Raw genomic sequence first — 14,429 nt, 5'->3', positions numbered from 1 at the left:
CTTACAGAGGAATCCCTTGCAGGGGTGCAACAGTACTATGGTGCTAGGGATTTAGGGCAGAGCTGGAAGAGACTCAAGACAATACAAAGGAACACAGCCACTCCGTAGAACCCCAATATCCATGGGTTTAGTGTGAGATTTCTCAGATTCTTCTTTGAGAGGGCAAATCCCACCTAACCAATGGAAGAATTCAGAGGAAATTCTGCCATATTTCTAGCCCCTGTGGGCATCATTTTTCCTCTGTGTGATCTCAAAACAAGCCTGCTTATAAATAAAATCAGTGCAGTCATTTTAAAATTTTTGAATATTTATGTGTGGCAAACCAGTTTTTAAAACTCAATACAAATCGTAGGTACTCAGCATCTCTTTTGATCAAGGGGAATTTTGCATAGGGAGATACATAAATATAAATATATATAACTCTGTCTTGTGTTTTACTTACTGCAGGCCTAGACAAGTGAACATAATATCAGCTTTCAAAGCAAGTGTTCCTTTGTATCTAGTGGAGCAGTGGTTATGACAAAAACATCCAGATAGTTAAGGCATTTTTCATACATATTTTACTGGGCATGTTTTTTCCAAATATATTTTTCCAAAGAAGCTTAAAGAAAAATGTAAGATCCAGTGTTTTATATCTTATAAAGGCACCACAGAATTCCATAGCCATGTCTGTCTGTGTAGAGAAGTGACTAGAAATTATGACCACAGGAGTTATCGCTAAATTTTTCTCTAAGGAATTCTGAACTTTAATCATATTTATGGTATTTTGAATGAATTACACTAGGACTGTCGATTCATCTTAATTCAGTGGAAACTTAAGGAAAAATATTAAGTAATAAACATAATTTAATGTGTAAGAATTTATTTCCCTACAACCCCTAGGTTTTAGTCATGATTACAGAAAACTTACTGACATGAATGATGGTTTTCCTCAGTGTGATGGGAACTCTGTGGGTCAACATCAGCACTATGTGAAGATGCATTTAGCACCTCCTGCTGCTAAATGACCGGGTTATGTATGGGTTAACTATAACCTCCTCTAATCCAGAGTTTTATTATCCTGATCCTATTCCAGAGCTAGCTAGGAAACTTAGCTGGCAAAACTCTTTTGTTGAGCTTTTGAGCAAATCAATTCGCTCCCACTAGAAAATCCTCAATTTCCACACATATCTAAAAATGTACATGATGCTGGTTTACATAGATATTAGAGTTCAGTACCAGTAGGGTTGTACACATGGCATAAAATCCATGAAAATAAAAAAGTATAATTGTACAATGTGAGACTTCAGTAAATATTAGCCACTGATCCTGGGGTGTGGTAAATTTCCATTAGCTTCACCTCATAAATTGATGCTGTATATGTATCCAGGTCTGTGGGGACAACCAAAATGTTAGCACAGTGTATTTCCACGCTGCTTTCTTTTTGCGGTTCTGCCAAATATAAGCTTTTAAAAAATTGTTTAGTCCCTGCTGCCCACTCACTTCATCTATAGTCAGGGCAGCTCTGTGCCATTCTAAATAAATGCTCCAGTTAACATGACTTCCTTTTAAACTGTGAGGCTCAGAGCAGTCTCTGTATGGTGGAACAGGATTGTCAAACAATAGAAGCCCGGCAGAGGCTAAGGAGTTGCAGAGTGTAAGGCCTGAGGCCTAAGCAACAATGGTTGAGACTTTGCTAATATAAAGCAAAGTTAAGCTGTGAGCAAGAGGCAGGCCCTGCTCACAAAATTTGGCATGACCTATGTTAAAGGTGTAAAACCCTAACTGGTACTAGGAATGGGCCGGAAGCACATTCCACGGGGATGGTAACAGAACAGTTCATGAAAAAAACATTTTGGTACCAGCACACTTGCCACCGATAACAGGGACATACTGACCCAGGTTCAGGACAGGGTCTAAAATGACATCATGATACATTGTGCTTGAACCAGGTAATGAGAGGTATCTAAGTAACATCAGAGGGTAGCAACCTGATACACCAGGAATGAGGTGTAACTTGTTTGTACCTATGTTTAAAAATGTACCCTAAGGAGATTGTCCTTGCCTGGCCTAGGAGCAACAAAGGAGACCGTGAAGAATTCTGCCATTAACTGAGCTGGTCCATTGTCAGGCGTTATCTACTGAATGTACAGTAGATACATGCATCTGACGAAGTGGGTCTTTGCCCATGAAAGCTTATGTACAGTATAAGTTTTTACTGGAGCTTATACATAAGTACAGCTATTACTGTACTTTGTTTGACTATAAATCTGGCCTTGTGCCTTTGATATTTATTTGATTTTGTCGTCTTTGGGGGGCTCACTCAGAGTCTGTTGTATGGGCTATCTGTATAGAGCCAGTACAATATACAAGAGGAACAAGCATACAGCTGAACAGTTATCATTGGATAGAACAAGATACCTGTCAGGACACCACACCGGTGAACTCTGACCCACAGTAGTTTGTCTTGTAAAAGTGACCACATCCCTGGTTTCACTAGTTGGTGCACAAGAGATAAATATGTTTGTTATGGCAAAGGCCAGGATGGACACTTGCAAAATAGCAAATGAAAAAGTCAGTCAGAAAATACCTTAGGGTCTCTTCAAAGGATATTGTAAACTGTTCACTCAAAATTATTTATTCGTAGTACTTTGCCTTTGTTTCTGTCAGTGGGCTGAATTCTGCCCTTCATTACACCCTGGAAACATCAGCTAAGTGAATGATGTTACATGGATGTAAGCAGGTGGAGAATTTGACCTAGAAGTACTGTCAATCCTGGCTGCTTAATAATGTTGATCTGACATCCATATTTTTAATGCGTACCTCCAAGTAATTCAAACCACTGTTACCATGTTTTCCCCCTGCAAGTAGGTAAATCTTGAGTTTTGCCTACCGTAAGGACCTTACCTGGTTGGCTCATGTTTTTATCATGGTTTTTGAAGTGCTGAAACACTTCTCATGTTGTGAGCTATGAGTTATACCATAATCTGTAGTAGTTAGGCTATATCACTATTGAAACCATTGTCAGCAATAGGTAATTTTCATAGTTCAGAAAAAGTGTATATGTCTCTATCAGAAGACTTATCCGGCAGTGTGAGCGGTGAGGAGTCAGGGCAGGGGGTTGTGTGTGATGGGGGGGTTCAGAGATGAGGGTAGGAGTGCAGGAATCAGGGCAGGGAGCTGGGAGGTGTGGGGTCACTCAGGACGGTTGTTGGGGTGCGGGAGTCAGGGCAGTGGGAGAGGAACTCACGGCAGGGGCCTGGGAGGCCTGGGGGAGGATCACCTGGGCTGCCTGCAGCGGTGAGCACTGTTCTACAGCTGCCAGCCATCCCCAGCTCCTCTTGGGGGCCAGGACTGCAATGCTCAGCCCTGGCAGGATCCCACAGAGGGAACTGGGGCTGCTGGCTGTGGCCAAAGGCTGGAGGAGGGAGGTTGGGGCAGGTGAGCCACTTCATTGAACTGATGGCAGCAACATGGAGAGCCCTGGCCACAGCTGGCCTCTCTTCCCTGTGTGGCCACCCCCCCGGTGGTAGTTCTGCAGTATAGCTGTTCCCCATGCTCACTGCCCCCAGTGGTCACTCTGGAATATAACTGTCCTTTCTTTCAGCCCTCTCCCTTTCTGTGTTATGTAAAACAGTCAAATTTCAGGCACATCCCATTTCCCTGGCACATCCAAACTTTGACCTTGCTTTATTTTAGGATAAGACGAGGCTGCACACCAAATTTGGTAGGTATAACTCTTACCATTTAGGAAGAGTTCTTGAACAAACAGACGATGCAGACTGACAGACACACAAATTCTCTAAAATATATATAGACAGATGATGACATCATCATTGGACAGTTCCTAGAGATACCGTGTTTTATAAAAGAGCAAATTACACTATGCAGTCACATCTTAGATCATATAAAGTAAAATGCCTAACTTATCCCAACTTGCTTTCAGGCAGGCAGTGTGCTGTGCAGAGCAGAGAAACATTCACAGAAGTTTCAGGTAGCGGTGACAACATCCTTTCCTACTGTGAATTTCTTTAAGACACAGTCCATAACTATATTTAACTTGATTGCAAATCAGCAGATCTGATTGTGGTATCCCTGGCTGAATGTTTTTATGTGTTTCATAAAGATACAAAAGTCAGGTGAAGCACCTGGAAGGCAAGTAGCATTTCTCTAAAAACAAAGCAACACAGCACCTTCCCGGATATCAGCTTCCCGGGTAGATATCTCTTTCACAGTGGTTATGTCAACCATATTCAGAATATGACTAGGAAAACAATAGGAAAGTAGAAATTCAACAGAGAGGATGGCCAACTAGGAAGACTTAGTGGACCTAACCCATAGTTGCCTGCTCTTAACTATCACATTTCCAGTAAATTTTGCCATATTGAATAGCTTTACCTTTGCCTATCAGGGAAGGTTTTACTAGTGGTACTGATATAGGTGTCTGAGGTTAGTTATACTCGTATGAAATCCACATGGCTTTTTGTTTGTTTAACCCTCTTCACAAGCAACATAAAATAAACTCGGAAACGCCCTTCTAATGGAATACAAATGTCCACATGGTATTTATATGTATACAGCTACATTGGTTTAAATTCACACCTTTGGCTACATTGCAAAAACTTTTCTGTTTAGATGTGACTTTTTAAGAGGTTTTCCTTTCCTTTTTTACACCCAATGCTGAGCAGAAAAGAGTAGTTCTTGCTTGGATATGGCAATAGGGGTGCAAGCGGATAAGAATCCTTGTGTCTTTTGAAATAGAAAAAGCATAGGGGGAAGATAAAAAGCCATCAACTCCAGAATCAACTGTACTATTGCCTGCACAGTGGGATGGGCATATATTCTGTAGAGATTTTTTGGAAGGTTTCCGTACAAGGTTTACTGGAAAGAATAATGATATGTTCTGATACAGGATTCTGAATACCATGATATGTGTGACACTTCTAATTCATTGTATACATGTACAATTTTATAATCTACTAAGGTCATGCATATTACAACAAATGCCTTTTGTCTGAAATCTGCTTTGTTTTATATTCTAGTTAAAAGTGCTCTAGAAGAATGACAAAGTGATTTATGAAAGATAGGTGATTAGGTCCTCTTAAATTACACTGTAATTTACAGAGCTTTAAATGAGTGTTGGGCCTATTTAATGACGATAACATGAATGCCCCATTAATCATGAAATTAAGTTAATGTTTGTGCTTTTCACTCATACGAATTTTGAAACTATGCTGAATTAGCATGCAATGTATTTTATTTATACTGAGGCCTGGTCTGTGCTACAAAATTAGGTCTGGTTATCTATATTGGTTAAGGATATGAAAAATTCACACCCTTGTAGGGTGTAATTAAGCTGAACTAAGTCCCTGTCTAGACAGCACTAGGTTGACAGAAAAATTCTTCTACTACTTCTCAGGGAGGTGGATTCTACATTACTGGGAACGTGTATACTGTAATGTTTTCAGTGTAGACAAGTCCTGAGACAGGTCAAAGGGTATACAGGTCATATATTTCTGGTATATTAGCCTATAATTGTATGGCGTTCTTAGCTACAACTGTAAAAGCCATAAAAAAGATATGCTATTAGAAATCATGGTTTCTTTTGAGTATTTTAGGGCATTTCTAGATAACTTTATACTTAGTCTTACTATGTACAGTCATCTGAAACATAGGGTTTTGCAGGGTTGGGTTTTTAAAAAATATTTTATGGTTTGCATTAGTGTATATACTGTGAAATTATATGTATTATTATAAAGCTCTGTTATCTCTGCTTGGCTTCTTTGGAGGTAGGGGTTCTATGATAGACGGGGGATACCTTTGGTTAAAAAAGTAATAAAGAACAAGAAATTCTTGCTTCCTTGTCAGTTTTCATAAAACTTTATTACTGTCTTGCATTATTGTTCCATAAGAGTGGTGAAATAGTTGTGGTAATAATGAACATTACCAATATACACAGAGTTTTCTTAAGAGTATGAGAAAATATTCCAAAGGATGCTAGCTGTGAAAGGATGTAGAGTTTCCAAATCACTGCAAAATTGGAGATGCTTTGATGTTTTGAAGTTGATGATGGTGAAGCTGTGACATACACATTCTTTAGATCCCATTGCTGCAGAAAATGCAACCCTGTTTCTGTTTATCCGTATTGAAATTTCAGTAGACTATAGAGCCGTTCTCAGAAAAGGAGATATTTTTGCTGTGTGGTATCTTTAACATGTTTTACATACAAAGCTCACTACCAAGTTTTCTGCTGTGCTTTTTCCTAGAATGGTTTTACTCCTTTATACATGGCAGCTCAAGAGAACCACATTGATGTGGTAAAGTATCTGCTGGAAAATGGAGCCAACCAGAGCACTGCTACTGAGGTAAAGCATATATTCCTTTTCTATATACTGTCTGATTTTCCTTTCCCTGGTGATCCAGATTATTTCTGAATGAGTATAATTGTCAAACCAAATATTTCCAAATTTTGGACCAGATTATACCACTGTGCAAATTTTTCTGTGTGTGTGTGTGTGTGTGAGAGAGAGAGAGAGAGAGAGAGAGAGAGAGAGAGAGAGAGAGAAAATATCAGTTGCCTTCACAGTGCTGTTTTTCTCCCCATGTTCAGAAAATTCTCATTGAGTCTAGGGATTAAATTTATGGCCCGATTTAAGTCAGTAGAAAAATTCCCTCTGACTTCTGTGGGGCCGGGATTTCATTCTACAGTCTATGTATGACTGATCCAGTCTATTGTCTCCCCATCAACCCCATCGTAAATATGCAGAAAAGTGAATTTGCCATTGAGGGGATGTTCCTTCAGCAGCATCTCGGAGAAGATGACACAGCAGCTTGGCTTCCTTGGAGCTGCACTGCCATTACCCTGGTGTGAAGAGTACAGAATACATGTTTTTTTTGGTGAAGCCGTATGCCACCAGCACATTCTGGGAGATGCCAACTCTCTTCACCTAGGCAGAAATACAGTGCACCACGCAGGAATTACAATGCCTCACGCAGGAATTTCTGTGGGGCGGTGCGAGCTGTGGAAGGGGCTGGTGACTGTCCTCCCCCTGCAGTCCTGCCCCCCGCTCCCAAGTCCCACCACTGGCTTCCCTCCTAGGTGAGGAAGGGGGAATCAGACCCAGTCTTCCCTGGTTTGCCAGAGCAAGGGGGAGGGAGGCTGGGGCAGTGCACCTCCCTGCTTTTCCCTGGCCGGCCAGAGCACGGGAGATTGAGGCTGGGGCAATGCCCCGCCCTGCTTTCCCTAGGTCGGCTGGAATTGGCCCCATGGCAGACCATGAAGGACAGTGTGTGTGTGAGGGGTGCATTCGCACCCTTTTCACTCTCCCTCTCCCACCTACGGGCCTGATACATGCTTACCCTGCCCCAATGATGACATGCTGTGATCTGGGGAAGATCAACAAGTGGAACTTTGCAAAGTTTTCCTTCTACTATCCCTCAGGGTGGGTTTTTAATTGGGATGGAGTGATCTGCAACCTTGATTCAGTCCATTTCTGAGCTAGAGCAAAATATGTGGAACATTTTGTGTGTTTCATAATGAAGATGCTGAGGAACATTTCTTAAAAATATATTGAAAGCATAAGACCCAACAAGTCCTGTGCTAATAAAGAATACCGTTGCACCTCAGCTGTCATTGACTGCCTCTCAAAGCCAGTTCTCTTTGTGTTAGGAGACTCCTGAATTCAGCATGTGCTTCTCTTTGGTATTGATGGATTCTCACAAAATGAATTTGAGAAAAAGAAACAAATATACAGAGAAGAAACACTGAAGCAAAATGTCTCCCAGGATTTAGCTCTGCTTGGGGAATGATGGTGGAGAATGGGCCTCAGTGAGCCGATTAGGGCTCTCTAATTCTGCGGGCTGGTTTGTGCCTGGCTTGTGGAATAGAAAATGTTTCCAGGTGTGATTAATATTACTTGGAAATCAGTTATTATGAAGCAATAATACTCACCAAGCAGCTCCTGCTTCATCTTCAGACAATACATGTTTGCTTACAATCACAAGTATAAGCACACAAAAGTATGATACTCAAGGCCAGTTCCGAGTTCAGTTAGGGCATGCCTACCCTACATGGAAGATCAACGCTGCCGCAGTCAATCTTCCAGGTTCAATTTAGCTCGCTAGATCACACTAACAGAGTGATGCCATTGGTACCGATACTCCTACTCCTCGCGAGGAGTAAGGGAAGCCAATGGGAGCCTGACCTCCTGCTGTGTGGATGGGTACTTAAGATACGTCGACTCCAGCTATGTAATTTATGTAGCTGGAGTTGTGTATCTTTCTTTCATCTTCACATGTTGGGTAGACCAGGCCTTAGAAGGGTGTGTGTCGGGAGTAATTCCAGTGACATCAATACTAGTCACTACAGATTGACACTGGTGCAACTAAGATCAGAATATAGCTCTAAGAATATAGAAATTGGGACAATGGGACTATTCATTTCTTTCACCAAGATCTGTAAATCAGAGAAGTTTTAGGCAAAGAACAAAATTCATATATAACAAACTATGTGTTCGCTGTTTCCCATTGTTCTCTTGCTACCAAATACTACTTTCCTCACTCTCAGAAAATGAAGTGGACAGCTGTGGTTCTGTAAAATTGTCAACTTTGTTATTATTCTTTCTATATATAACAATTGTGAAACAACAAAGAAACTTTTCCCTCCTCCATTTTAATTCCTCTTCTCATCCATTCCTTCTTTGTTTTTAAACTTGTTACCTTCCAATCAGTATGGAAACTCACCCATTCTAGTTAACTTGACCAATGAACTGATTTGAAATAGGGCTGCATTTATGCTTGCTTACTTTGTGCTATATCCAAACTTCTTGGTGTTAACAGCTGCCTTTCTAGCTCTTCATTCAACATATATTGTGTCACTTCACGATGGCTCCTAAAATGATCCTTTCTGTGACTTGCATTGATTGAGATCGTGTTACCATTGCAGCTTTTCTGAAATAAGAAATCCTGTGGAATTGCCAGGCAAATTGACGGAAACAGTGTTTCCAAATTGCAACAGAGTTTTGGGTCTCTCAGGAATTAAGCGTAGCGAAAAGTTCTTAGGGACCTGCTTTCAGGTGTGCCACATAACTGCTTTGTATTTTCTGTGATCAAGTTTATGGCCAGTACAGTTATAATCTAGAGAAAGGCTCTAGGTTGAACTATCCCTGGAATTCATAGATAGGTTTGGATCCAGGATTTTACTTCTGTCTCTCACATTCTAAACCTGCCAAAGGCCAATTTCATCTTCTGGGATTTGGAGAGTGAAATCATGCTTTGTTCAGCCCCATGGAAGGGTTCTCAAGATATGTAGTTCCAGCATAGGAGGCTAGTCCACTCAGGGAGTGGAGTGAGTGCCCACCTGCTCTCACATGTATGTTGATTCTGGCTGGTTTCTGCCATTAGAAACAAACAAATGGCAGTCTAACCTGGTAGTCCCATTTAAAGAGCACTGGGAAGCAATCAGCAACTGGTATTAACTAGAGCATCTCAGAAGAGAGTATTGCTGAATGAGGACTCCAAGACTGGGAGGATATTGTAAGAAGAAGCAACACGGAAGGGAAGTGCTAGGGAAGAGGCAGAGACAAACTGCTAGATGGCCAGGTTTTTTTTTTTGTTTTTTGTTTTTTTTTCAAGTTCAGGATCCAAATTTGAATCCTAGCCACAAAGAAGTTTAATTAAAAATTGTAATCCTAGGTACTAATTTTGACTCCATGCAGCTCTACATTGGCAAGTGAAGTGTATATATATATTTGAAGTGCCAAATTCTATTGTTGGTTGTAGCCCGTTGCCTTCAATTACTTTAGCACATAATGATTCAATAACTTTATATGTAGTCAGCTGAGGACAAAATTCGTCCCTGAAGCTTTAAATGTTTTACACGTTAATTTCTCTTTTTCAGGAGTTTATCAATTTCTGTGTGATGTTAAACTCATATTAAAATTAGAAAAAGTCCACTGTCCTGATTTTTTTCTTCTAATCCTGAAGTTTAATTGAGTAGATACAGCTAGTAATGCTGAAATGTTCAATGCTTTTTTGATGTGTAGGAATAAGAATGAGGCCACCAAACTCATTTTCATATGTCCCCCCTTAATCCAGGATTTGCTCTCAAGTTTCCAGAGGGGAAAGGCTCATGCACTAAGCCATCCCACCAGCTAATGTAGCTCCAATCTGAGAATTATCTCTCTGGTTCAGCTGTTGCTTCAGCTGTTCTCCCATTTTAATTCCTAGTACAGAATGTAGTCTTCTGAGAGTACGCAGCTGTAACAGTGTAGCGGTTATAAAGTCTACTCATAATTTTACACAAAAGGGAATGAAAGGCATTAGATGAGTGAAGTACAAACCTAGTTTGGTGAGTCAGGACAACACCTCAAAATTTGCATGTTTATCTGAGGCAGTTTAGATTGTACTGCCTCCAATATTCCTCATTCTCGCTATTCTTTCTTTCTTTTACCCTGCTCCCAACCCAACCAAATTCTTCTCTTTCTTCACTCCACTACTATGTTTCTCCCAAATCCATCAGTCTGCTTCCCTCCCTCTTTCTATACCTCCCTCTTTCTGATTGTAAATAACTCTTTAGCTGAACTTTCTTATTTGGGCATGGTAAATCCTTGTTCTCTATGAGCGTGTCCACACTGCCATGTGCTTTTGCACAAGAGATGTGCTTTTGCACAAAAGCGTCCATTGCAGTCTGATGGCCATTTTAGCCGTAAAGGTTTCTTGCACAAGAAACCCCTGTTGCCTGTCCACACTGCCTTCTTGTGCAAGAGCTCTTATTCCTTGTGGGGAGAGGAATAATTCTTGCGCGAGAAGCCCTCTGTTCTGACGCCTTACTGTAAATTTACTTGCGAAATTATGCGCGTGCAGTGTACACATTTCGCAAGTTTTTGCACAAGAACGGCCGTTCTTGCACAAAAAGCCTGCAGTGTAGACGTAGCCCATGGCTTTCCCAATGCTTCTGTTTTCAGTTAATCCTTACCAGTTTGCCCTTGTATCTCCTCTTCCATCCACAACCCAAATCACAATCTCTTCTGTCCTTTAGTGCCTTTCTAAGGGTAGGATTTTCAGAATCACTCAGCATTGGTCAATGGAATTTTAGCCCATGAGAACATAGTTTGGCCAAGGCTAATTGCTTTTGAAAATTATATATTACCAGGTTAGAAAAGAGACACAAAGTTCCATGGTCTGCTGGATATCCTTGCTCCTATATTGCTTGCTTATGTAATGAAGCCAAATTATTTCCACTTGAAGGAATGACCGCAGCAGCAATATTTGTAATAGGCTTGATTTTGTTTAAGCATTAGCAGAACAGGACACATGTGAATGTTTGAATATTTCCATTTCTAACTGAATGCAAAGTAAAATTAGAAATATACTTGAAAGGAAAATAAAAGATATGTTTCTGAAATTTTGATTCCAGAAAGAACAATTGTGATGCTTTGCTGCTTAGGATCAGAATCAGTAAATGACACCCACTATCTTATTGAATCACACAGATAGCATATAACTTCGGAGAATTAGAAGAAACTACAATAAATTTATCTGGTGATGGTAAAAACATGAGAGACTCTCTAGAAATGGTACATTGTGAGAGACACCTTAGCAGGTGCATTTCATCTTATTCGTGCTAATACCAACAACTGACCATTTCTTAGTATTTCTCATGTGTGTATCTCCAGAATAACTTGATGCATGATGATTTTAAATATAGTAAGCATTGAAGGAGATACATGTGTTCCCCATGGGCCATTGCACTGACTCCTAGGGTAACGGAAAAGTTAAGTTTGAAGTGGTTAAGTGCACATCACAGACAGTGTTCCCACCAATTTTTTCCATCCATGTGCGGATTTTTTTCCCATCCATGCGCGGAATAATTTTTTATGTGCACTGAAGCATATGCATGAGCACCACCAATAGAAATACAAAACACAGCTGTGGGTGTTCTGCTAATAAACTGGTTAGCACTTGAATTTCTCCCGAGCAGCTGCACAAGCGCCCAGCTTACAGGGAAAACGGATATTCAAAAACATGTCTGAGATAAAGCTTGTGATTCCTGAGCCATTGTGTGTGTGTGTGTGTGTGTGTGTAAGACTACTTTTAACATATGCCTTTGTATGTACTGTACTTATGTGGCTGATAACTGAGCCCTTCTCCTTATGGAGCATATTTTGTTTTTTCCACTCTACCAGGATGGCTTCACTCCATTAGCTGTTGCACTACAGCAGGGACACAATCAGGCAGTGGCCATTCTCCTGGAAAATGATACCAAGGGCAAAGTGAGACTCCCAGCTTTGCACATTGCTGCCAGGAAAGATGATACAAAATCAGCAGCACTCCTGCTCCAAAATGACCACAATGCAGATGTTCAGTCCAAGGTAAAAAGGCTTTGTTGTGGAGGCCTGGGGTAGTCATGTGTCTGGATGCCTCAGGGAAAAGGACATTAATTCCATCATTTTAAAATAGTGGCTCTAAGTAACTTCTGTGGTAAATAAATTGCTAAAACCCATATTGCCAATAAAACATCTTCTTCTGCAGTGCATATCTGCAAGACACAATAAATACAGGCAATGTACTAATTGACAGATCTTGTAAACCCTTTTAAAATCTGATCTCTTTCATTATTTACAATCAAGACAAAACAAGAATGAAAACAGAATTACTGAGTTGTGTCCATTAAATAGGATACTGGTTTGTGACCCATGCATACATGGGTTGTATTTAATGTTTAATGTATGCTTGAGTGGCTTTCCCCATAATAACAACATAACTCATTTCAACAGGCAACTTAGTTTTCCTTTTCCTGGATGATCTGTAATATTTTTCCTCTTTTTTCCAAACTATGCTGCGTCAGATGATGGTGAATAGAACAACTGAGGTACCGAGATCAACACTTTTTTTATTAACTTTTTCTGTTAATTTGTGGTACTGTTCTTCTTATGCTACAGTATTTTTTTTTTTTATTGTTTAGCACTAAAAGTGAAACTTAAGGAACTTTTTCAAATACCTGCTAATGACAGTAATTGTAAAGCAGCAACTTTTTGTTTGATCGTTTTTGCTTTTGTTCTCCCTTTGTCTTATAATTTCTTCCAGCTTGTATTATTGTATTGTGAGATAAACTAGAGTCTTCACGTGTGGTAAAAAAAGAATTAAGGTCTAGAGATGGGGGTAGGTGAGTGGATATATTTTTGAACTAAATAAAATTAATTATGCAAAAGCATTCACTGGTCAAAATTAAGTGAAAACTTATGAGGATGTTAGGCTAATTCAAAATCACAGCAAAAGTCAAATGCCCAAACAACAAAGATTCCCCATTAATTCCATAGGTGTAACTTGACCCAAGGTGTTTTGAATCTGTTTAAAAAAATGTAAACACATTCCTCATGCTCTAAAAGGTGGAATTCAGTAGATAATTAACCTATCACATATTTGCATTTTCAACCTATCAAAGCCAAACATTTAATAAATAAAATAGAGCCCTTCAAGAGAAGTATTTTATTGAAATCACATTTTTATTTGGAATAACCAGTAGAATGTGACAAATTGTTAAAATGGAATGTTCAGAAATGCTTGCAGGGGAGTGTGTGAATACATTCCTGCATAGCCAAAACTTACCTATGGCAGGCACCTTCAGGTCTTTCATGTTAATTCTGATGTGCCAACACTGAAAGCAGTGCTGTAGGGCATCATGTGTCTGCCAATTGGCTATAACTCAAATGTCAACCCTAAAAGTAACACCACCTCAGGAGAAGGCATTGTTTCCAAGAATCAAATCATTAAGCAGTGTTTTGAAATGCCTTTGTTTATACAGTTGGGAGTTTTAAGAGGAGGGAGATATGGACTTTGGATGCATATGTGTGCAAAAGTGTCCTGAGTTGTTGGGTGTTTTCTTGCTTTCCTAACTATGGCAACAAGGCCATGAATTTAATGTGTGTTTGATTCTAATTAGATCCTTTTCATCTTGGGACTGACATTGAAGTAAATGTAATGGGATTAAAATATCAGGCCGAGAGCTTTTGGGAACAAAGTCTTTTTGGAAAAAATTATGTAACATCCGAGTCTGATTTGCTAATGGATGAACAGTTTACAGTGTGGATCCTGATGCTAAAAAATGAAATCTGGTTTATAATACAAGTATGTTCAGAAACAGAAAATACTTCACTGTTCCTACTATAATAAATAGCTATGCTATTAGAACATAATATGTGCAACATTAAGGTCTTTCAGAGGAGATCTTTAAAAAAAGATTTTGCTCTGCTTTTCATGAATATTAAAGATTCATTGGAACTTTTTATAAGACTAGAAATTTGTTCATTATCAGAATTTCAAATAAATTACCTCATTCTAGACTATTGTGCAACTTTTTGTACCTTGCATCAGTCACACTCTAACCCACTACATTGTAGCTACATTTCAATGGGTTTTTTTCCATTTTGGTATGTATGATTGTATGATTT

At 39.7% G+C, this 14,429-nt stretch overlaps 1 protein-coding gene across 35 annotated transcripts in view; it reads left to right on the top strand.

Moving 5' to 3' along the window:
• Positions 1–14,429, top strand: part of ANK2 (ankyrin 2) — a 592,965-nt gene that overhangs the window by 437,982 nt on the left and 140,554 nt on the right. For 26 of the 35 annotated variants that reach the window (XM_075929759.2, XM_075929766.2, XM_075929765.2 and 23 more), the window contains 3 exons: positions 6,246–6,344; positions 12,165–12,350; positions 12,827–12,850. In XM_075929759.2, coding sequence (XP_075785874.2) covers positions 6,246–6,344; positions 12,165–12,350; positions 12,827–12,850 — 309 coding nt within the window. The remainder of the gene's footprint in view (positions 1–6,245; positions 6,345–12,164; positions 12,351–12,826; positions 12,851–14,429) is intronic. The other 9 variants (XM_089778039.1, XM_075929790.2, XM_075929755.2 and 6 more) reach the window with 1 other exon arrangement.

The sequence above is a fragment of the Pelodiscus sinensis genome, chromosome 4 (assembly GCF_052426305.1).
Source record: "Pelodiscus sinensis isolate ZL-2025 chromosome 4, ASM5242630v1, whole genome shotgun sequence".
In the NCBI taxonomy this organism is placed as follows: Eukaryota; Metazoa; Chordata; order Testudines; family Trionychidae; genus Pelodiscus; species Pelodiscus sinensis.
Note: the sequence above shows the minus strand (reverse complement) of the source record. Positions and strands in the feature narration are given on the sequence as shown.